Source organism: Cricetulus griseus, chromosome 2, assembly GCF_003668045.3.
Source record: "Cricetulus griseus strain 17A/GY chromosome 2, alternate assembly CriGri-PICRH-1.0, whole genome shotgun sequence".
Classification (NCBI taxonomy): Eukaryota; Metazoa; Chordata; class Mammalia; order Rodentia; family Cricetidae; genus Cricetulus; species Cricetulus griseus.
Genome location: NC_048595.1, coordinates 343,054,613 through 343,076,509, shown reverse-complemented (window position 1 = coordinate 343,076,509; position 21,897 = coordinate 343,054,613). Strand labels below are relative to the sequence as shown.

The 21,897-nt window shown below is 37.1% G+C and overlaps 1 protein-coding gene across 1 annotated transcript in view; it reads left to right on the top strand.

Annotated features, from left to right (window-relative positions):
- Spef2 (sperm flagellar 2) overlaps positions 1 to 21,897 on the top strand; it is a 159,839-nt gene that overhangs the window by 44,466 nt on the left and 93,476 nt on the right. Inside the window, exon 10 of the mRNA XM_027401298.2 lies at positions 14,760 to 14,928. Within this exon, the coding sequence (XP_027257099.1) occupies positions 14,760 to 14,928 (169 nt within the window). The remainder of the gene's footprint in view (positions 1 to 14,759; positions 14,929 to 21,897) is intronic.

Sequence of the window (21,897 nt, the reverse complement as noted above, 5' to 3'; positions counted from 1 at the left end):
GTCACTACAGATCCGAGAAGGCTAAAGTTGCAAAGTAGATGCAACCAACAGGTAAAGATTATTTCATGAATGAAGAATGAGAGGCAGAAGCTTGGGAAACAATTGCTTTCTGGTATTAGTTAGAGTAAGGCAAGTTTTTATCCAGAAGTTGTGTCTAAATTATTTGTCAAGACTACAATTGTCACTTATGAAACACTTCATGCTTACTGGAGGGTGAAGTTGTTTGGAGACTATCTCCTGATTTAAATTATTTCTGCAACACATTTTGTCTAAAAGGAATCAATATATTTGAGATGAAGGAGTCAAGATATTAAAAAATGAAAAGCCAGTATAATAATTCAAAGTTAAAATTTTAAATAATGTAAATCTAAAGTAGGAAGTTACAAATAAGAAACACATTGAAGCATAGTTAGGCAGCAGAAGAGTCCTTTGTTGTCCCTTACTATCTTAGTTCTAAATAAAAAGAGAGAAACAATCTGTTGTATGATTTCCACTTCCATTCTAGGTCTATACAATACCAAACTTGCCATGACATTCAGAGAGTTTTCTCATGTTACCTTTACAAAAGTATATCCTTTATGTACTGAATCTAGTGGAGACAGTCCCCAGTGAAGACATTCAGGCAGATGTAATATCTTGACTCAAAGGCCTATTATTTAAGAAGCCTTGCTAGAAGCTAGAACAGAACAAAACTTGAAGTGATTCCACAGCACAAGGGTCATGTAGTCCATTAGCTGGCACATAACTGGAGTTCACAGGCTGAGATCTTCTTGCGACCTCATAATGAAAGGAAAAAGAGGCCATGACTCATGGAATCAGCAGAGAGAAGACAGGAAGTCTCTCATCTTTCCTGTGTGTAAAAAGGGTTTAATCTGTTTGGCTGCTTTCCAAACCCATCTATCATGTAGTGATGTCATTTTGAAATCACAGTTATATTACAGCTTAATAAGCAGAAAATAAATTATACTTGAAAATGAAAGAATTGAATAATAAAGTTTTAATATACTTTCATATTATATATTATGTATAATTGTATGGAACATACATTATACATAACACATAATTCTAACAGGTTGTATTATAAGTTAACAAAAATTATAATGATCTGAAACTTTAAGAACAAAAATATGCAGAAGTGATGAATGAAATAAACAAGAAAAGAGTGACACAGATTATATTACAATAATAGATTATATTACAAGAACTAAAGCACTTTTCTTTAAAAATGAAATAGATAAAAGGTGAAAATACATAATTAGACACAGATATCTCTAAACAAATTTCCATCATTTTAAGTCATAAAAGCAAATCCAATTCTGTTTGGGGATAAGCAGAATAAAAACACTTATCTTTATTCCTCCCACTAAATACATTTAAACCCTCAGTTATAAATCACACAGAAAGAGAAAAATGTGGAGAAAAGTGAGATGGTTGATGAAGTAATGGCCTCCATGTGTGTTATTTTTGCTTCAAGTATCCTATATAAAACCTTAATTTATTTGTTTCAGACACATCAGTGGTATAGGTTCTCCAGTAAAAAAATAAGCTATCAAAATGAAAAAAGTTTAGCTATTAACAACTCTTTTCTACCCAAATTCATGGGCAAGATTGTAACCTACCTCTACTCATGCCAACAAGGATAGGAATCCACATGGATCCTTGCATTGTATAAAGGAACGCCACCTATTTATTAAGATGGTGGCAGGAAGATCAAGCAGGATTTCCATTTCCACCTGAGCATGGCAGAAAACCCCTGCAGTCTCAATGACATGAGTCAGTGAGGGCCTTGTAGAAATATTCCACAGAGATACAAAAGTCCCTACAGTAGAAATCATGGAGACTGTCAAATCAAAATTCCTACCTCCTCCAAAGAGTTGCAGTGGTCTCCTTTTCTTATGTGTCAGGAGAGGCTCTTAGGGATTTTTATCCACACTTGCCAATAACAAGACAATATTTCCATTTTCCTTTGCCATAGCACTGTCAACAAAAGCAACCAAAACTGAGGTTCAAAGAATTATAAACTATGACACAAAAATTTATGCTCCCCATTATCTAGAACCAGAAAGAGCTCAGACTGGAAGTGAGAAGACACTACATAATGCTGCTATATACTGCACTGTGCTTGTCTTAAAATTTTAAATGTGTCCTTATTTAGAAGAAGGAACATTCCAGTTATGATTGGTTATGATGAGATGTTGTCTAACTCAACATAACTGGTATCATTGTAAGAAAGAGAAAAGATATAAAACAAAGGCACCCTGTTATGACAAAGTCAAAGAATTATTGAGCTTCAAGCCAAGAAAATCCAAATATTCCCAGCATATCATCAAAAAGTATAAAAGGCAACAAAGGACTCACCATGGTTTTCAGAGGATACCTGGGCTTGCTGACATCTAAATTTTAAAATTCCAGCTTTCAACACTGTGTGAGACAACAAATTACTATTCTTTTCTCCCATCCAGTTTGTGGTAGGTTGTTATAACAGACCTAGGAAATGAGTGCAGATGTCAACACTTAGATGACAGAGGTCTTATAATTATCTAATTAAGAATTTTAAGCAGCCATGGCAAAGTGCTTCAGTGAGCAATTATGAGCTGCTTGAAACAAACACAAAAAATGTAGTCACAGAACAGAGATGCAATAAAAATTAGTATTAATTGGAAATTTTATAATGGAAAAGTATAGTACTCAAAATAAGCACTTAGTAGTTGAGCACATCAGTAGAATAAAATGGACAGGGAAAAGACTCAGTGACCAGAAGACAGAGTAATAGAAGCTGTCCAATGTGAATAGCAGAGACAGGAGGTTGAAAAATTAAACAGAATCTCAGCCAGGTACTGGTCACCAGTGTCATGTTTGTCTTCTGTTACTGCTAAAACTACTGAGACAAGACATCTTATGAATATGAAATCTTTGTATTACGTGACGATCTGTAGTCTGTAAGGTTAAGATATCTTTATTCAGATAAACACCAGCCAAACACAAGCCAGAGCATGCCAGGGGCAGCAAGGTAGGCAGGCCAGAGAGAAGGGCTCCCATGTGCCTTGCAGTCCCTTAAAAACCTATTACGAGTCATCCTGACTTCACCTTGACCATGCCCTGAAAGGTGTGGTCAGGCACACCTGTAGCCAGCTTCTAGCAGGAGTGGCTTACTGTCCCCTACAGTTCCCTTTTTAGTCTAAAAGAAGATTAAAACTTAACAGTGTAAAGAATCCAAAATTAATAATCATAAAGGTGAAATACAAGAAGATACAATAATCTGTTATGACACATCCTAACTATGTCTACATCAGCTAAACCCTAAAGTCATCTGAAAAGAGGTGTCTGAGCCTGAACACCTCCTTCCAATCCCAACCATAAACAATAATAAGTTATCCCTAACTAGGTTTACACTGCCCTAATAGACAATAATGGGGACGGGGTTGGGGGTGGGGGGGCATAGCATCCCCCAAGTTACTTCCTACTGAAATGGGACGACAGTAGCCTCGTGGGGTCCTGTGGGAAGAAAATGTTAGTATGGTGAAAGTCTCTAATGGATTATATTCAGTCCATGTTAGATAGTATTAGCTTGATTGAAGATCAAGGTTGAAATCCTCAACTTGATTGAAATCAGTACTCAAAGCTCTGATCGGAGTGTCAGTTAAAATGGAGTAAGTTGTATCCAGTGCAGTCTAGGAGGTATGGCCCAATTTCATTCTGGAGCATCCAGGGATTGCTGTCAGGCAAGTCTTCATTGGCTTTCTGGGACTCAAACATAAGTGTCAGAGGAGAAATGTTTGCTTGTATATGTATGCATGCTGGAAAAGGCAATCCTGGAAAAATAATGATTATGAGACAGTGTACACCTTGCAGGAAAGAGCCAAGAAAGACAAAGACAGTCCCCAAATTCTTCCCTCATTCTGTATTACATCAATTGGTTTCTTGATATAATACAGAAACTCTAAAGTTCAGTTAAACAATGTGCTTGTATTTTAGAGGAAGAAAGCCAAATCCAACTCTAAATCCAGTATTGATTTACTTTAATAGGAACTAGAAAAATAAAGAGAAATAGAGTTATTTGAGAGAGAGCTGTAAAGTTTACCGTATGGCACATTCCTTTTGTTCGATGGTTATAGCTAGCTTCTCTTCTTAAGCGTCTACCCATGTAATGTTCTTGGACTTCTGGAGATGAGTTTTCCTGTGAATATAGAAGCAAAACACTTCCCTTCCTTTGGGAGGTTTCTATTTAGTTTATGAGATATACCTCAGTAAATACCTGTAATTTCTCCTTGTCAAGAGGTTTGTCTTTTTAACTCAAATCTTGATCAACTTTGATGTTATCCACAGTTTTTCTTCTCCTGTGGAAACAAATGCAAAACCCCTACCCCAACCTAACACTTTTAAAACCTTTTTAAAACTTTTTTAAACCTTTGCTATTTACATGATGTTTCTTATGAAATTCTGAGGCTTCTAGCACACTTTCAATTAATAAATGATCAATTTTGTCATTGCCTTGTCCTAGTGGGCCTGGCAGACCCATATGGGATCTGATATGTGCTATGTACAGAGGATTGCTTCTGTTTCTGATTGTTTCCTGTAATTGTAGAAACCACGAGGTTAATTCTGTATTATCAGGAACGAATTCTGCAGTCTCAATGTGTAAGACGACTCTCTCTGTATATTGGGAATCAGTAACTATATTAAGAGGTTCTGTAAAATCCATAAGCACCATGAGAATTGCATAAAATTCTGCCTTCTGTACAGATTTATATGGACTTTGAACTACTTTACTTACCTCATCTGCTTTATAACCAGCCTTACCTGATTTGTTGGCATCAGTGTAGAAGGTAAGAACTCCAGAAATGGGAGTTTGTCTTACAATACATGGAAGAATCCAGGCTGTCTTTTGTATGAATTTAATTCTGTCAGTTTTGGGATAGTTGTTGCTAATCATTCCCCAAAAGTCAGTAAGAGCTATTTGCCAATATTCACTATCCTTACATAAGGAGGAAATTTCTTCATTAGTTAAAGGTACTATAATTTCTACTGGATCTTTTCCAGTCAGTTGATGAAGTCTCAATTTGCCCTTTAAAATCAGAAATCTTTTCTATATATGTCTTTAACTTTTTACTCTGTTAATGTCGCAGAAATATCCACTCCAATATGGTGTCTTCCCTCTGCATCAGAATTCCAGAAGGATATTCTCTGGAAGGCAAGATAACCAAAATACAGTCTAAATCAAAGTTTATCCAATCTACATGCACATCCAATATTGTTTTCTACCCATTGTAATTCCTTTTCTGACTCAGTGGATAATATTCATGTACTGTTTAGGTCCTTATCACTTTTAAGGACCATTTTTAAATGTTTTAAGTCATGACCTTCTACCCCAATAATCATCTGTAATTGAGAAATTTCCCCTAGTAGCTTCTGAAGACTATTAAGGGTTTGATCCCTTCTAATTTGTACCTTCTGTGGCCCGATTCTTTGTAAGTCTATCTTATAACCTAAATAGTTAATAGAATCCCCTCTTTGTATCTTTTCTGGGGTGATCTGTAACCTCCATCTAGCCAGAACTTCCTTCACCATGTCAAACATAAGTCCCAAAGTTTCCTTATTGGAATCTGATAAAAGAGTATCATCCATGTAATGATAAATGAGGGATTGTGAAAATTTTTTACGAATTATTTCCAAAAGTTGTCGTACAAAGTGTTGACATAAAGTAGAACTATTTAGCATCCCTTGTGGCAAAACCTTCCAGTGATATCTTTGAACTGGCTGTGAGTTTTTAAGAGTTGGTACAGTAAATTCAAATTTCTCTCTAACACTTTCTTGTAATGGTAAATTGAAAAAACAGTCTTTCCAGGTCAAATTACTATGATTGGCCATCCTTTAGGTATGAAGGAAGGAAATGGCATTCCAGGCTGTAGAGAGCCCATAGGCTGAATTACCTTATTTATGTGTCTCAGGTCTGTCAGCATTCTCCAGTTACCTGACTTCTTTTTGATAACAAATACAGGAGAATTCTAAGGGATGGTAGACTCCTATATGTGTCCAGCCTCTAGCTGTTCCTGTCCTAATTTTTTTAGAGCCTCCAGCTTCTCAGAGGTGAAAGGCCAGTGTCCTACCCAGACAGCTTCATCTGTAAGCCATTTTAATGGCAGGGCCTTTGGCTCCTCTGAAGGTCTATCATTTGTATTTAGTGTCTGTACAGCCTGGATGGTTGGCAACCATTTCCCATAGCGTCTTACCAGATTTTTTTCTACTATCCAGTGATTGTACATAATTTGTATCTGACACTGGAGGGATGTTAATTTGAGTTTTCCATTGCTGTAAGAGATCACGACCCCAGAGGTTTATAGCTATATTTGCCACGTAAGTTTTTTCTTTTTTTCTTTTTCTTTTCTTTTGTTTTTTTCAAAACAGGATTTCTCTGTATAGCTAGCTTTGGAGCCTATCCTGTCACTTGCTCTGGAGAGCAGACTGGCCTTGAACTCACAGAGATCCACCTGCCTCTGCCTCCCTAGTGCTGGGATTAAAGGCATGAGCCACCAACACCTGGCAGTCACATAAGGTTTTAGTCTCCCTTTCTCTCCTTCCAGTCCAATGTAGATCACAGAGTGAACACTCTATTGAACTCTAGATAGAGTTCCAATTCCCAAAAATTGTACACTTGATTCCCTAAGTGGCCACTGCTCCAGCCAGGACTTTTGTGTAAGAATAGTGACATCAGCGCCATTGCCTAAAATGTCATTAATAATTCTATTGTTGAATTTTACTTTTAAATGAGGTCTTTTAACTTTGATGGAGGTCTGCCAAAATATGCACTTTTTGTCTTGTCCAGTCTTATGTGATTCTTCATCGCTAGTCAAACTAGCATCTATAGCAGTGTCATCTTTCACAATAGACAAAGAACTATCTATTTGTCCTGTGAGAGATTGTATTCCCACTGCTACTGGAAACGACTAGACCTTTTTCAGCCTTAACGGGTTCCCTTGCATGCCCCTGGTCGATCTACACTCATTAGTCCAGTGTCTGCCCTTACCACATCTCCTACACAATACAGAAGGCAATGGCCTTTTGCATGAGCGATCATTAGAATTTCTTTGCCTCCAATTTGTACTTACATGTCCCATTCTACCACAGCTGAAACATCTAGGTTCCTGAAGTCTTTGTGGTCTTCTGGAGTGGCCTCTTCCTACCCGAAGTTCTGGTTCATAGTGGTGATGAACTCTGGCCTCTTGGTACCTAAATTGATCCCTGTAGGGTGTTTCTCCTTCCCAAGGCCTTCCGTCATCACAATTATTAATCTCCTGCTGCCTTTTGAAACCTCTTGGGATATCTTCCCTTGCCCAGATTCCAGCACCTTGCACACTATAGTTGTGGGCTGTATGCAAAACCCATTCTTCTAGTAGAGCTGATCTGATCTTTAAAGGCAAAAGTATTCTTTTGAATATTGGGTTTGCATTGTCATAAGCTATTGTATATACAATCAAATGTCTTACTTCCTCCGGATCTGTTACTTGTAATTCTACTGCCCTGGTCAACTGCTTTAAGAAGTCCTGGAATAGTTCTGCTGGTCCCTGTTCTATTCTGGTATAAGCTTCCAGTCATTCCCCTGGCTCACAAACCTTATCCCAGGTGTTTAGTGCTGCTTCCCTGCATAGGGATAGTATATGGTCATCATATTCAGTCTGAACCTGTAGTTCTGCATAAATACCCTCACCCAGAATCTTATCCAGGGGAGCATCATAACTGTCTTTAGTGGCCTGGCATTCAAGAAGCTTTTCCTGTTCCCTTATCAATGCCTTTCATTGGATTTGACAAGAATTCTCAAGTACAGCTGATACCCATCCTAACCAATATGTGGGTGTCACCCTGTTAAAAGGTTACCCAAGGATGTAATAGCTGTTTTACGTATGGGTTATGAAGACCATATGAGACAACTGATTCTTTAATATGCTTAAGATCCTTCAGCTGTATAGATTGCCATACATAAGCCACCTGTCCCTGGGGGAGTTTTTTAGTTGGTGGCTTTTCTACCATTGTTGCTGGGTAGACCAATGGTGTACGCATAATGACTTTAGAATGATCAAGATACCTGGGTGGAATAGGTGCCTCAGATTGGAGTGATTCTGTCTCCGAATTATCCCAATGATCCTTGAGTCTAGTAATGATATACTCATGAAAAGTTTCAATTTCCTCAATCATAAAAGATTCTAGGCATGATAGTGATCTGTAAATTGCTGTAACTACTCTTCCACATGGTTTTCTAGGTGTTTGATACATTCATCTCTAGCTAGCATCTGGGTGGCATGGAAACTGCTGTCCAGGAATTGAAGTTTAGACTCGAGGTCGTGATTTGCCTCAGCAATTGACTTGATGGACCTCTCTAATTTGTCAGCTGTGTTCTGTAGATCATGTTGCAAAAATTGAACCTGTATTCAACTCTATCATCTACCCTCTTGTATTTTTTAGCCATTGATTTAATGACATTGTCCAATTGTTTAAACCTATCCTTGCTATCTTGCATCTTTGTATCCAGATTACAGGACAGAGAGCCTATCTGAGTTTCCAGTTGGCTACATATATTCTTTAGTTCTTCACGGTCCTCTGACCACCTAGCCTCTAATGCCTCTGAAATGGAGCATCTCTCTGCGTTTATATTATCATAAATGCATTGCATTTCAAATTGGGTAATAGGCAGCTCTGCCCATATCATATAAGACATAGAGCAACACCTATCATCTAGCTTCTGTTCTACATGCTGCATAAACGTATCATGGGTTAGTCTGGTCTCCAAAACCTAATTATGTAAAGCTTGTATATCCTGTAGGCAGGTGGTGAAATTAACTTTATCCTTGTTCCTGAGGCCTTTGGCTAGTGATAATGTGTACATTAGTACGCTAACAACTAGTAAGGCATACAGGCCAATTATTGGCAGATCAGCAGATAGATAGATAGATAGATAGATAGATAGATAGATAGATAGATAGATATGATAGATGTGATAGACATATTCATTCTATCAGTTATGTTCCTCTAGAGAATCTTGACTAATTCAAATCCCAGGACATTGATACAGTGGTTTTCAATCTTCCTAATGCTATGACCCTTTAATATAGTTCCCTGATACTGTAGTGACACCCAACCATAAAATCATTTAATTGGTACTTCAAAACTATAATTTTGCTACTGTTAAAAATCATAATGTTAATATCTAATAGAAGAATATCTGATATGTGACCCCAAGAGGGGTCTAGACTCACTAGCTGAGAAATGCTAACATAAACTAAACCTTGACAAACTGAGAACACTTAAAACTTGAAGTGTGGTCCTTTAGGAGTAGAATCAAAATAAAATTGATGTAGTTCATGCTCCAGCAGAAGACCACAAATCAGTGAATATATAGGCAGCACAAATTGGTCTTAATGGGTAAAAATAAGAGACAAAATTTGGGTAGGTAGGTAGGGATTTAGTGGTGAGGATGAATGTGGTCAGAACTCTCTGTATGAAATCATGAAAGAATAAAAAAATGAAAGGAAAAACTCCAAATCCTTAGAAATTCAAAACACATTTCTAACTAAATAATCCTCAGATCTAATAGGAAATCTTAAGGGAAATATAAAAGTATATTGGAGAAGATGAAATAAAAACACAGAGGAAATCTTTTGGGACACAGCAAGAACAGTGCTGGCAGAAATTTGCCATGTAATCTCTTCTTTTAAAAGGAAGTTAATTGTTGCATCACTGACACTACCAGCTCAACAAGCTAAAATAAGGAGGTAGAAATAAACTCAAAAGATAGGAAAAAATAAAGAGCAGAAAGAAAGAGAGATGACACAACCTGTGAATATCAGGAACAAAGTGGAGTATATTACCTCAGAGCCATTAGACACCAGAAGGATTAGAAAGGGGAGTGTGCATGACTGAGCTCACTTGACTGCGCTAACAGAAAAGATGAGCTGATTTCTCAGAAAACAATGATACCACAAAGCACCTCCATGAAATCTGGTAGGCTCAATAACTAGCTGAATTTGTATAGGCCTAAAACCCTTAAGGAAATTATATTTGCAATTTTGCAAGTCTTCAAAAAGAAACTTCAGTCCCAATGTTATTACTAAAGGTTTCTCCCAAACATTTGTAGAATTAATAGTTAGACTTCATTTCCAAAACAATTATACACATGCCTTCAAGGGAAGAAAAAAATTCCAATTTTCTTCATGAAGCCACTACTACTCCTTTATTTTGTAAATATAGATGAGATGATTATTACATTCCTTTGAGAAGTAAAGTAACTAGAAATGAAGAATGTATTGTAAGGAATGACTCCCAGTTTCCATGATTCATGAAATAATGAAGAGTGTGAGTTGTAGGTATAAGGGACAACACACAGAGCAGTAGATCAGAATAGAAAATCCCAAATACAGACTACCACAAAATGGCCTACCTTATTATGGCTAAGACTCTAAAGTAGTTTGATGAAAGAAAGACAGCCTCGTAAAGGAAATAATATTGGTACAATTAGATAATCACAGGCACAAAATAAAACTTTCAATTGAGCTGTGATATACTTTTCACATAACATAAAAGTTCAATGAAATTAAGTCCTTGGTGGAAATATAAAAGAGGGTATAAATTTTTTCATGTGACAGAATGTTTTGTTGTCCTATGAATAACCAAAAGACTTTAAACTTGATACCAAAACCATGATTTGTAAAACATGATAGACTCTACTTCATTACAATGGAAAACTTTTTGCTGTGCAAATGATAGAAGTCAATAAAAGGACTTTTACAAAATTAAATAGCTGCTTTGAAAAAGACAGTAAGACATAGAGTTGGATAGAGTACTTATAGAACACACTTTGGGTAGAGGAATGATAGCTGGCATGATCTCCTAAAGTTACAGAAGAAAACCAAGTGGCTTTCCTGCCCCCAGAAGTTGTCACCTGCTAAAAGCTCCTGAGTTAGTGGCAAGGCTTCAGTCAGTTTGGTTCAGTAGTGTGGTCCGTGTGTAGGTTGTCCATTTTCCAGCCGCTGACCCTTTGTCCATGTGCATATGGACAGCACTAATTGTACTCTCAGTGCATTGTGAAGAAGAAGCAGGGCGGAAAGAGGAAGAGAAGGAAGAAGAAGAAACGAACTTGGGAGGATGACAATAGTGAGGCAGAGATCCATCAGGAGTTGGACAATGGCGTTGAGTTGGGTCTAATTACATACACTGTATTTATATATGATATTACCATAGTATGTAATTGTAAGAAACAGAGATACACAATTCTTTACTAGAAAACAAACCAGAATCAATCTGAATTGTAAAATGCATCAAAGAAAGAAAATAACATATTACTGATCAATACATACAAAAATTTCAACCTTATTAGACATTAGGAGAATTTAAACGGAGATCACAGTGAGAGATCGTTACACAATTATTAGAATGTCTAAAATGAGGGAAAATGAGACCAAACGCTGCTCTCCCTGATAGTAGAAAGTGACTCACTCATTACTAAGTGTAAAAAATAGTAGAGCCCTTCTGAAAATAGTTTTGCAGTTTCCTAAAATCTGAACATGCCACTTTTATGTGGATATTTTTCCCTGGAGAGCTTCAGATGTATGTTGACACAAAGGCCTATAAACATATGCTTACAAAATCCATATAGTAATATCTTAAATCTAATAGCTACCCATTGGCCTTTCAGCAAGTGATGGTTAGATTGGATTGTGGTATGCGCATACCATGACATATACCAACAATAAAAAGAATAAATTATTGGTATATGACACACCCTGATTGAATCTCCAGATATTATGCTAAATAAAAGCAGATCCCTAAAGCTTAAGGGCCATATGATTCCATTTATAGGATGTAAAGCTATGTATCCTGGGTCTTAGACAGCAACTCAAAAATACCGTGTCCCAGCCTCTCAAGTGTGAGGAATATAGACATGTACCACCATGCTCACATATTAAATCTTTATGTGTAAGTGTGTGTGTGTGTGTGTGTGTGTGTGTGTGTGTGTGTGTGTGTGTGTGTGTGTGTGTGTGTCTGTGTGTGTCTGTGTGTGTCTGTGTGTGTCTGTGTGTGTGTGTGTTGGTTCTGGGAGTTGGAATTGTGCCTTCATGCTAACAAGAACTTCACTGCCAGAGCCATCTCTACAGCTCAGTTATATAGCACTTTTGAAGTTTGAGAATTACAGAAACTTGTTCCCTATTACCAATTGTTGGAAGACTAAAGGGACTGTGGGGAGAGAAAAGGGTAAGGCTATAGAAATGACATATTCATAATTCTGTGGTTTTTAAGTGTTCTGGGTCTAAACTATATCAATGTCAAATCATGACTGTAAATAGCAAAGCAGAATTTTACTTATATGTGGTAAGCTGATAGACTTTGGGTCATTTGACAAAATGGAGTAGTTAGTCCAAATATACACATTCATTTTAATGAATAATTTTAAAGGTTTTTATTGATGTATATATGCATGAGTATGCTAGTATCCACAGAACCTGAAAGAGGGTATAACATCCCTTGGAGCTAGAGTTACAGACAGTTATTAGTTGCCCCATGCGGATGCTGGGAACTGCATTCAGACCCTCCAGAAGAACAGCATGTTCTCTGAACCACTGAGCCAGCTCTGAAGTCCCAGTGAACCTTAAGAATTTCAATTAATTGATTATAATTCTGTGCCTAGGGGTGGGATCCCACAAAAAATTCTCCCATCTATGTTAGCATAGTATTGGTATTGTTCAAGTCTTGTTTATACAGCCATTTCTAGGAGAGCTTGTTTCATAGCAGGTATTTCCAGATACCCTGGCTATGACAATATGTCTGCACCCTTTTCTGTGACATTCTCTGAGGCATAGATTCAGGTGCTGCCATGAAGATTTATCTGTTGTATTTAAGCTCCCTCCCCACAATCTTTTAATCTTGGTATTGCATTTAGTATGGTTTGCTGTGATGGTCTCCATTTGCTATAAAGAGAGTCTGTTTGATGAGGGGTGGTAGATAAGATATAGAATGCTGGTCTAGCAAAGTGGTGGCAATAGAAATATAGTAAATATGGACTATCAACTTACGAGTGAGAGGGTATGGGAGGGGTTTGAGAGAGGGCAATTGGGAGGGGCTGGAGAGGGAGGGAGGGAATGGGGAAGTCATGTAATTCAAATTTAATTTAAAAAATTAAAAAATTTAAAATGATATGAAGTAGAGAAGAAAGGGGCAAATGTGGGAGAACTGGACTGTGATCATGATCAATATATTATCTAAAATTTCTCTAAAGATTAAATATGTTATTTTTTTAAAAAGAAGTACAGTTCAGGAGAAGGGGGACATTCAGGCAGGAACTCACAGCAAGTGCTTTCCTTCCCCTGGAACCTGCCCATATATGGTTGGGGTAGTGTGAGGTCAGAGTTCCCAGGAACAAGGTTATCCATATTCATGAACTCTAGAGAAAATGCTTTTAAAGTAGCCCTGCTCTAGCCATTTCAGCTGTTGCTGTTATTGCAGCCTTCTGTGTGAGAAAAATTACAGTAAAGGACAGAGAGCTGGGTTTTTTTTTTTTTTTCATTTCTTTTTTCGAGTGAAATATGTGGAGTAATTTAATGGATTGCAATTACAAAGCCAGAGAACCTCCACAAATGTCATACTGAAATCACCACTAAAAGGAATATAAAAATACTGCAAGAAAGAACACAGGTAATTTTATCTTTCCACTCTGGTGAGTGATGGAGTAAGAAAAGAGAATCGATGCCCAAAGATAACGAGCACTGATTTTTCCAGACCTTTGACCACATAATCCTTTAAACAGGAAAGGTTTTTTAGATCTGTACCCATTGAATAAAAGATCCCTGGACCAGCTCTTCCAGCCCTTGATGGTCTCTATTTTAATTTATGTCCTCAAACACATCTTCTCTAAGCATGTTCTATTCATGGACACACAGAATACCTGTCCTTTTTGTATCAGGGTTTTTCGCTTAGCATTTCCTCAAGGTCCATGTTGCAAATACAGCATTTTTGAATTTTGATTTCAAGTTCTAGATGAACCTTTTTTTTTTAAGAGACATTGTCAGAGTCATGCCAACCTCTCTTTTTTTCCCCACACATTTTGTTCCTCTCAGAGATGTTTTCTGGTCACTGTGTCCTGGCTGCCTCTGAGGCATTCTTTAGGCCTCAGCTTAGCAGACATTTCTTTAAAGAGGCTTTTCTCAAACCAACAAATCTGGTCAGGTCACACTGTTACATTATCCCATTGTATGATTCTCAGCAGAATCTCTTGTTTTATGTAATTACTTTTACCCTTCTTCCCAGAGCTGGCTTTTGGAGGGTATGAATTGCATTCACCCTTCTATTTTTACTAAATGTTGGAACTTAAATGTTGCCTAGTGTCACTGGCTTATTGTTTGTGGTATAAAAGAAGTTTATCTAAAGCAATGAGAGTGATCCAAAAACTTAGGCTTTGGTATAAAGTCTTAGGGCATAATTTAAATGATCTAACATTCTACTTCTGTAAGTAATAGCTAGAACAAACGCATACCAAGGCTCCTTTAAGATAACAGTTTACTTATATGCATATCATCGTAACAGAAAAGCATAATGTATATTGGTCATTCTGACACTGTACATGTGATAACCTTTAAAATTGTTTGAATTATTCATTTCCATTTAAATCAAATGAAAGGGAGTAATTTATATAATGATAACAAAAGACCAGTGATTAACAGGTGTATTTAACTACACTATGCATTAATTCTTTCCTTTTATTCTTCTTGTCCCAATAGTCTTATTCCACATAAGATGATGCATGATTGGAAAGAACTCTTTTTTAGCGGAAATCCCATCTATGAACAGGTGTCTCTCAGATATGAGCCTACAGAGCCCACTGAGGAGCATGTTATAGAGCTGGGGAAAAGGAACTTGCTTGATAACAATGATTATGAAGACTATAAGGTACCTACTAATATGGGATAATTTGAGTGAATGAAACAGAATAAATTCCTTTCCTTAATGCTAATTTGTAGTATTTTACTTAATCCCTGTTAATGAAAACAGATATTACATTTGTATTTTCTCTCATATTAATTTACACATATATATAATTAAGTTTTACCTGCTTAAAGAATCCATCATTATTATCTGATGTTCACAGTAATATTGGAGCAGTCTAAAAATAATTAACTGTAATACCTTGAGCAAACAGATGTCAGAAGGATACCTTGCTAGAATTTTTCTTTAATGAGCTTTCTACCTTTGCTTCAAAAACCATTGTTAAAAAGGAGATTTCCAAAGCAATTTATCTAAGTAGATATTGATTTGCATGCAGAATGGAAAAAATGTGGTTACAGTTTACAGTGGCATAAATTCAGACAATATTTTATGCAAATTGCAAAAGATTATTGAATACATTGTTCATTTCATCTATTTTTCAGTTCAATGTTATTTCATGTTTAGATTTTACATATTTATGAAGTCACTGATAAATTGGTATAGGCATTCAATATATATGGTTTATAACAATTTATGATATATTTTATATTGAGTTAAGAGACAAGTTCAAAGAAGTCATTAATATTTTGAGGAAATGGAAATACCACCCCTTCTGGTTAGAAAGCTGTCTATAAACCTTTTGGATCAAACAGTGAGCATTGTCCATTGCTAACTGTAGATCTTGGGTATCTAATCCCTAAGCATTGAAGACATCTGCTGCCTCCATTTATGAATTAACAATATACCTATCTTATTTTGTTCTTATTAAGCTCATTTAAGATGGTAAATGTTAAATTTTAGTCCAATGCAGTGTATATTGAATTTAAGAAATGCATACTAATTTATTTCACCGCCCAACTCTCCCCATCCCACTTCATCTCACCATTATAAATAAGATATAAAAGGGGTGCAGTTCCTGGGTAAACACACAGCCGTGGAGTGGAGAGTAAAAATGATTGTTGTTAGAATATCACTGGCTTCTAGAAAGTTAGCAAATACAATATGAAAACAGTACTGAATGACGGGGGATTGGGCCTAGTCATTCACTGATAGTCAGTGAATAGTTAACATTTACTGTGAAGATGAATGCATAAAATGAATTCACAACAATGACCAGGGAAATGGACAAAATAACACTGATGTGTAGATATTAAAGGAAGTTAAGACTGTTGTAAACAGTTAAGGAAACAATATCAGACTATGGGAAACTAAATGTAAACATTATTTTAATTGAATGTCAGTATATATATCTTTTATAGGATTATTTATTTTTGATTGAATAGAAACTTAAGACCTACATACAGATTTTATTTAATGTGGCTGTGGAATAGTACGTACACCTTTAGTATGCCAACCTAGAAGATAATGTCACATGAGAAAAGTTTTTTTTTATAAATATCAAACTATGTTAAGGTATTTCTTCCCATTATAAATTAAGAAGTCATTGCTATCCAGTTAAAGCAGAATTATTCGCCAGATTTTGCTGATTCGTAATTCAGTATTTGTTCCTTGGTTATTTCTTGGAACAGTTTAGTTGACTCTCTTCTTTTTCTCATAAATCAGGAGACCAGGTAAGCCACAACTGAGCAAGGCTCTATGTTTCTAGCTATTTTTGTTGTTTGGGAAATGGTTACCACAGGAACATGCTTGTCTTACCCACATCCTGAGGCCCCTGGCATGTTTCTTTGGCAGGAAATTGTCGAGTTTTGTTAGGAGTTTGTGAATGTCTGTCAGCGCAGTTCTTTTGGTGTCATCTTTGCTGTTTTCCTATTAATGAAAATTCCCTTACAATTTCCTAGTTTATGTGCTCTGTTCTTTGTAACTGCAGAGTTAAATTAGGTCCTATGCAGATTGTCTGATAAACCGATTTTTCAGTTATTCTTCACTATTATGAGAACTTTGTTATCTTCAAGAACTTCTTTCTAAATATTCCTACTTAGAGGAAAAATAACATATCCCAATATGTTATCTGCCTTGATGGTCTATAACAAATACAGAAGGATAGTGTATCCTGGTTTAGATCATAGATTAGTTGCTCATATTTGTTATTGCTAAATTTGTTCAAGGTTCCTAATGCTATTAGTAAATGCAGATCTTCGGAAGTAATTACATTCTTGACAGGCTTTACTGATACCCACACCTAAGCTCTAAGAATGCATGCTGTCCTTGGTAACCTACCATCGTGCTGGAATAGCTACTTGGAAAGAAGTGCTAGCCAATGACTAATGTTTCCAGAAATCTTCCTATCTTCTAGGAAGAAAGAGCATTGTGAAATAGCCATCTCCAGGGGAGTTGCAGGCCACTGTAATGGCATGAAGGGAATGTGTTAATCAGCATATAATAGGAAGGAGTTCTCTGGACCCAATAGACACGGGTAGTAGCTCTACCAGGTGTCCACCCAACCTTTCCAGAATAACCATCAGCACAGTTGCAGAGAGCAGGCAGGCCCATGATTCCTCCTGGTGGATGTGTGATCCTCCCAAGTCCCAAACCATAGGCCCATCTGTGGTTCTTACTGGGAAAAGTCTTCTTCCATAATATTCTATTTGTTACATAAGCATCTTACTAGCAGTTGCCTGTTGAATTTAGGAGTTACTGTTGTTAGTTTCTACATCCTTGGATTCTGTATCCACAGAGTCAACCAATCACTGCATCACAAATAATTTTTCACATAAAGACCATTTTGTCCATTTGACCATTGTTCCCTAAACAATATAATTGAATGACCTATTTCCATAGGACTCAACATGATATAAGGTTTTCTAAATAATCCAGGGATGATTTCAAGGATACAGGGTGATGGTCATGAATGACATGCAAAGTTTACAGTATTTTCTATAAGGAACTCCAGCTTCTTACTGTAATTTGAAAGAAAGCCATTTTCTTTTTAGCACATCATCTATCTTACTTCAACTTCTTGGTGACTATTTTTCTATCATGGCTATTTTTACTTTTAATAACAAAAGAATGCTGTTTTATGACTGAGTTAGTGGTGGTTGGTTGCTAATGACTTTCCACGGACTAGACTTTGTGGTGATGTTTAATGCTATGGTCCCATCTCTAAAGTGCTGCCCCTTTAGTAACCCTCCCATCTTCAAATGTGTGCATATGATGATATTTTTCCCCGGAGTTTTTTCCTCAAATAACAATCCTGTGTCATGACCATGAACTTGAGTTATGAAACACATATCAAAACTCAGGATTTTGGAGTAGTTGGAGGAAAAGAAGCATGGAGAAGGATGGCAGTGACAACAAAAGAGAGACTAAAAGCTTCATTCTTGCCCCACTTCTCTGTGAAATATGGCTTTTCCCCCTGAGAGCCAAATTTCCCAAATATGATAGCTAGAATATTAGCTCTAGAACTTGCAAGTCACAGCAGCAAGAGGTGTGCTTTCATCATATTCAATGCCCTCTGTAAACCAGGCCAGACTGCCAGAAGGTCAGCCAAGAGATCTAGAGTAAGGATTTGTTGACATTTCAGACCTAGAACCAAGACAGCCAAGATTGTTTCTCTGAAGTGGCCAGAAACAGGAAGAAGCAGAGGTGGGATGGAGCCAAGTCCTTTGCCATTGGCCAGTGGTCAAAGCAAGCTGGGTTAAAACTAGATTAGAAAATGAAAATCAAGCCAGCATGGAAGAGGACTTAAAGGCTTGGGAGCATGGTAGGCCATTGGTCTAAACATCTGGACTGCCTACAGCTGATTTGTATGTCTGTCAGTCATCTGATACTCTTTAAACTAGTTTAGGAGGCTTGAGGGAAATTCCATTATAGGAGTATGAAATTAACCTGGTCACACACAGCTTCTTCCACAGAGAAGATATTACTTAGTCACTCACACAAGCGTTCTTACCCTCTCCAGGACCCTGACATAGCCCTGTTGCTTAGACTTTTCCACCTTTCCAGCTTCTGATTACCTCTTGTGTCTTCTCTGGCATCTTCAGTGTACGCACCTTAGTTTCTGATGAATGATGTTTGGTTGCTTCTGCTGTCCAAGTGTAGCAGGCAGTTACTGAGTATGGACTCCCTCCGGGGAGGAAAATGTTTATAGTCAGGTCTCCACTAATGGTAATAGAGGTAACACTGGATTTCCTTTTCCTTAAGTGATGTTCCCTAATTGTTTAATTTGAGGATGCTCCTTTTAAAAATTAAAACCTAAAACTGTAAGCAAGCCCCTATTAAATGATTTGCTTTATAAGAAAAAAAATAAAGCCTTTTATCCATCATCTTTCTGAGGAAAATAAAATTTAAAAAAACCAAAATTTTCTTATTCAATTTTATACTTGAAAGTGGTTTTATCTTTTTCTCCTTGTTGTATCTATTATGGTTTAAGACATCACAAATTTATAAATTATTTCTCATTTATTTCATTTTAAAATAAATGCTTTCCCTGCCATTCAAAAGCAATTCTTTAACTTAATGGAAATTATTTCTTAAAACCATGGTCTATTTATTATTTATTTACAGAAAGCAAAACTTTATTAATGTAGTTCAGGAATTGAGAAATTCCAAGATCAAGTTGCAGGCAGATTTGTTATCTGGTGAGTGACTAGTGTCTGCTTCCAACATGGCCCTGAGAGGCCTGTGCTCACCCAGACCTCAGAGCTCAAGATCCTTATGTGCTTTAATGAAGCTCTAATCCTGAACCTCCTGAGGATGAATGCCGCCCCCCATGGCCTGTTGACCTCCTAGAATACCCCACCTTCTTAATACTGTTGTGTTGGTACTTAAAATCCAGCATGGACTTCAAAGACACAAGCTTTCAGATCAATCATTGAATAATTTGTATGAAGCTTCAGAACATTCATTTATAATCATTTAGTGTTACTAAATAACCAAGAATACAAATAATACCCAACTTCCCTGGGATTCCTTTTCTGTCTCGGAACTGATCATTTTTTTGTTATTGTTGTTTTGTTTTTTGGTTTTGTATTTTTTGAGACAGGGTTACTCTGTGGCTTTGGAGGCTGTCCTGGAACTAGCTCTTGTAGGCTAGGCTGGTCTCAAACTCACAGAGATTCTCCTGCCTCTGCCTCCCGAGTGCTAGGACTAAAGGCGTGGGGTACCACTGCCCGGTTCTGGAGCTGATCTTTGGGTTTCTATGCTAACAGCTTTGAACTGTTTTTAAAGCACTTCATACCTCCTTCTGTTCAGCTCCTTTTATAATATGCTAGCATGCACTTTAGGAAGCATCATTGCACTTAAAGTGAAAACTTCTTTTTTCCTTAAAATTTTCAGGATTATAATTTAATCACATTTCTCCCTTCCTTTTTCTTCCTCAACCCCCCCCTGTATACCTCTCCCCATTCTTTTCAAATGTATGCTCTCTCTTTCTCACTTCTCGAGCCATTATGATAAGCATAAATGGGAATGTGTATACATATGTATTCCAAATATAATTTTTACAGTCGATATAATGTTGTATGTATACTTTCTAAGCTGACCGTTTGGTACTGAAAATCCAACTGGTATGCTCTTCTCTGGTAAAGGCCACCTCTCTAATTCCCAGACTTCTTCAGTTGCCTACAGTTCTTTGTGTAGACTTGAGGCCTCATGGGCTTTTTTTTTTTTTTTTGTCCTGTTTGGCATGTTCATTGGTGTCATGCTTGTTAAGCACACATTTGGGTAGTTATGTTGGTGAGACTCTATGGGTGTATCATTGACATTACTAGAAGACACAATTTCAAAACAAACTACCTGATCCTCTTGCTCTTACTATCTTTCAGCCCCATCTTCTGCAATATTCTCTGAGCCTTAGGTGTGGGAGTGTTTTGTGGATATATTCACTGGGACTGGGCTCCACAACTCTGCCTTGTGATTGGTTATAGTTTTATGTTACAAAGAGAAGTTTCCTTAATGAGGGATAAAGACTACATTTATCTCTGTGTATAAGGACCAATGTTTGGTGGTAGTTGTTGGGCATTGTACTGGTTCAGTAAATTGGTGGTTGTAGGTTCTCCTCCAATAACCATGAATTTACTAACACTGAATAGTTAATAGGTTTTCAGTACCAGGCATGGTCTCCCTCTTGTTGCGTGGGTCTTAAGTTCAATTATAGAGCTGTTGGTTATCACCAAGGTATGTGTACCACTGCTGTACCTGCAGGTTATCGTGACATGTTGGTCATTGAAGTGGCTCATAGGCATCATAATGGAGTAAAACTTTTGGATGCTTTTACTTTGAAAACTTCTATGACACCTTCTGGTACCATGAAAGCTATTCCTCAGGAAGGAGGATTTCTGATCAATTGCAACTTATGGGTGTTGTCTTCAACAATAGGGACTTACCTTCCACTAAGATGGATAACCAAGGGTGACAGAAATAAGCTAGATGTTCTGGGAGTCTCTTGGACAGTCCTGGTCAACACTCAAAAGAAGGCTTCTCATGTATGCTATTAGGGTTTTTCTTAGATGTTCTTTAACTCTTGGAAGGAGAACAATCAGCTCAGATGAGAAAAGTTCATTAAAACTATTATATACAGAGCTATGTGTATCATGCAGTGTTTTTGGTTTTCGTTTTGTCTTTCTGGTAAATAGTTAGGTTTCCTTGTAGCTTTTTCAGTCCTTCCTTCTCCTGTATTTACCTTCCCTAAGAGCCCCTTTTCCATCTGTCCTATTACATCACTGTATTCAGCTATTCCACTTTCATCTCCTCCCACCATTTTCTGTATTTACATCCCTCCCCCTCCTTTAGGAGCCCACTTTTCCCATTTCCCTGGTCAATTCTCTTGTACACTGCTAATCCCCTCTCTATTGCTCCCTAACACTATCCACGCCAATCCTAGCAACTGTCATGTTTTGCTTTCCTATTTTCTGTAGCCACTGCACTCCCATCTGAAGGTTGGAAGCTAGGTGCCTTCAATAAGAAAGAACATAGGACATCTGTTTTTCCAGGTCTGAGTTACCTCACTAAATCACTTAGACCTTTTCTAGTTAC